This window comes from Aplysia californica, unplaced genomic scaffold, assembly GCF_000002075.1.
Source record: "Aplysia californica isolate F4 #8 unplaced genomic scaffold, AplCal3.0 scaffold00018, whole genome shotgun sequence".
NCBI lineage: Eukaryota > Metazoa > Mollusca > Gastropoda > Aplysiida > Aplysiidae > Aplysia > Aplysia californica.
The window spans coordinates 2,375,628-2,378,288 of NW_004797288.1; the positions used below are offsets into that span (position 1 = coordinate 2,375,628).

A 2,661-nucleotide genomic window follows, 5' to 3' on the forward strand; every position below is an offset into this window, starting at 1 on the left:
ATATATATATTTACCTGATCAGGAGATGCCTCTGAGACACTCTCATTTCGCATCTGGTGGGCCAGAGTTCGATAGCGCCTCATGAAGTTCCTGGACAGAGTCTGGGGAGTCTGAACAATCGAAAAATAAAGTATGGTAAGGATAATGGATTTGCAGAAAGAGAAAGAACAAGAAAAGGTTTTACAGCACTTGCAACAAAAAATGCCATATAAGTGCCAAAGATTCATAGTGATACATGAGAGTACCGTAAAAAGAAAAGATGGAAGAGAGATCATGTTGATAGATGTTTGATGGGAAAGAAGGAGCAAACCACGCCTAGGCACCCGCCAGCTACCGGCAGAAAAAGATGGATCTGTGGAGTCAGGGAGGCCCTCCAAAGGACAAAATAACGATCCAAAAGACAACACAATAGGTCACGTTCGCCTTAACATCTCACCTCAAAAAACGTGTGCTACAAAAGAACAGAATAAGTAAAAGATAAGTAGATGAGGTGAAAGATATTGTGCAGTATGTTCAAATTGTGGACATCGGCGGCTTGATTAACTTTTAGAACTTATCATTAACGTTTCCCCTGTCTATTGCATTTTTTTCCTCCAAAAATTCACCAGTATACTCATATTTGCAACAAACACCATTCTTTTTTTTTTCTTGCACCTGATATTTGCACACGTCTTTCATCCTCCCAATTCTTGTACCCTTCCGGGTATCGACGGTTCAAAATCCCAATGAAATATTCTGGCCTCTGACACTTGGTTGTTTGGGGTGTTTTCAAGGCTCTTCACCTAAATGGCTTGATCCCTTGGACGTTACACTTGGAGGCCGCTCCTCTTAAATAACCTTACTGTTTTGAAAGGGACGTTAAACCCATACATTTACATTTTTATCATTTCGTTTACCTGCTACTTTATCCCTTTCTTTGTCAAAAACACGCAAGTATGCACACAAACACATACTCATTCAAACAAAAGAACCAACACAACAGCAGGACACAATTGGTGCCAGTAGTCTAGTACATGTAGTTAGGCTATCAGACCTGTAATCGAGAGATTGCGGGCTCAAGGGTTCGAGACAGCTCTGTCCGACATCGTATCTTTGGGAAAGGCGTTTTACAAGAATGTCCCCTTCGGCTAAGTTCTATCGAAGATGGACGCTAAACTAGAGAACTGTAAGGTAAATTAAGAGGTCACACCTGTTACTTAACCTTCTAGTTTTGCAAGGGACGTTGAACCTATAAGTCTACTATATTTTGCATATTCCAACAAGGCACATCAAACACAAACCGTATAGTTACCTTAGGGGCACGGGCTCTGGCGTCGAGTCGGCCCCACAAAACCTGGCTTGATCTTCTCCGTCTACCCGCCTTTTGGAAACTGTCATCCAGCTCGTTCCCCGTTTCATCATCATCACTCCCGAGGTCATAGTCTTCTTCTGGGATCACTGGGGCTGATGAGTGAAAGACTCAGAGATTTATACCCTCCTTCATGGGGAGTTAAAATACATTTCACACTCATGTTTACCTCATCTCGAACTATCGTCTCTACAAAGGACAAGCATACAAGAAAAAAAAGTAAATAAGATGTGTTGATATTGGAAATGACTACATTAAGCTGTTTTGCGTTTCAGAAACTTTTGCAATGGTCGGTTGGGGGGGGGGGTTATTGACAACATCGTGATATAAAATTAGAAAGATAGGCAAGATATTATATGAGAATAGGATTGTGAGCAAATTCCTACAACACAAAAAATATGAAAGATTTCTTCGCGCCTCTCTCTATCCATCCATTCATCTGTCCGCCAGCCCGTTCATCAATCAATCAATTTATACATCCATCCACCCACCCATCGATCCATCCATCCATCCATCCATCCATCCATCCATCCATCCATCCATCCATCCATCCATCCATTCATTTATCCATCCCTCCACCCATCTCCATCCTTTTATTCATCCATCTATCTCTATATCTATCTATCTATATCAATATTATGTGTGTGTGTGTGTATATATATATATATATATATATATATATATTTAAATTATACAGCTAGTCAGTTAGCTAGGTAGCCAACTAGCTATCTGTCGATCTATCTATCTGTCTATTTAATTATCTCATATGTGTAAACATGAAACATAAAAACAGACAACTATTTTGTTGCATGTAACTTGCTCACACTACACTCACCCAAAGAAGACGTTTCATCAGTTGACTGGAGCTTCTGCATCTGTCGCACAAGGTTGATCGTCTCCTCCACAGTGGGCGAGCCTGCGTCTTCCTCTTGGCGAAACCTCATGAATTTGGCGAACTTCTTCACCTGATGGTAGCATAACATGACCACGTTCGTTTAGCCCCTCTAATAATTTGCTTCTTTCTTTCTTTGTGGGTTTTTTGTTTGATTGTTTGTTTGTTTGTTTGTTTGTTTGTCTGGGTGTTGTAGTTTGGTTGTTGTTTTTGTTGTTGTTGTTTTTTTTGGGGGGAGTAAGGGTGTATTTATATTTGTTGTAGTCAGCAAAGGTGCGCGTAAACGCATGTATATATTATGTACATTCTTTGATATTGTTTTATATATTTATATATTGGGCAGCATTTTCACAGAAAATGGAAAATTAGATCGAGAGATAGAGACTAGATGCCAGAGAGCCAACGCAGTCAGATACCAACT

The 2,661-nt window shown here is 40.2% G+C and overlaps 1 protein-coding gene across 1 annotated transcript in view; it reads right to left on the reverse strand.

Moving 5' to 3' along the window:
* The window catches only part of LOC101859375 (chitin synthase chs-2), a gene marked incomplete in the record, with an annotated part of 48,109 nt that overhangs the window by 2,506 nt on the left and 42,942 nt on the right, over window positions 1-2,661 (reverse strand). Inside the window, 3 exon segments of the mRNA XM_013086397.2 lie at window positions 15-110; window positions 1,292-1,443; window positions 2,184-2,313. Coding sequence (XP_012941851.2) covers window positions 15-110; window positions 1,292-1,443; window positions 2,184-2,313 — 378 coding nt within the window.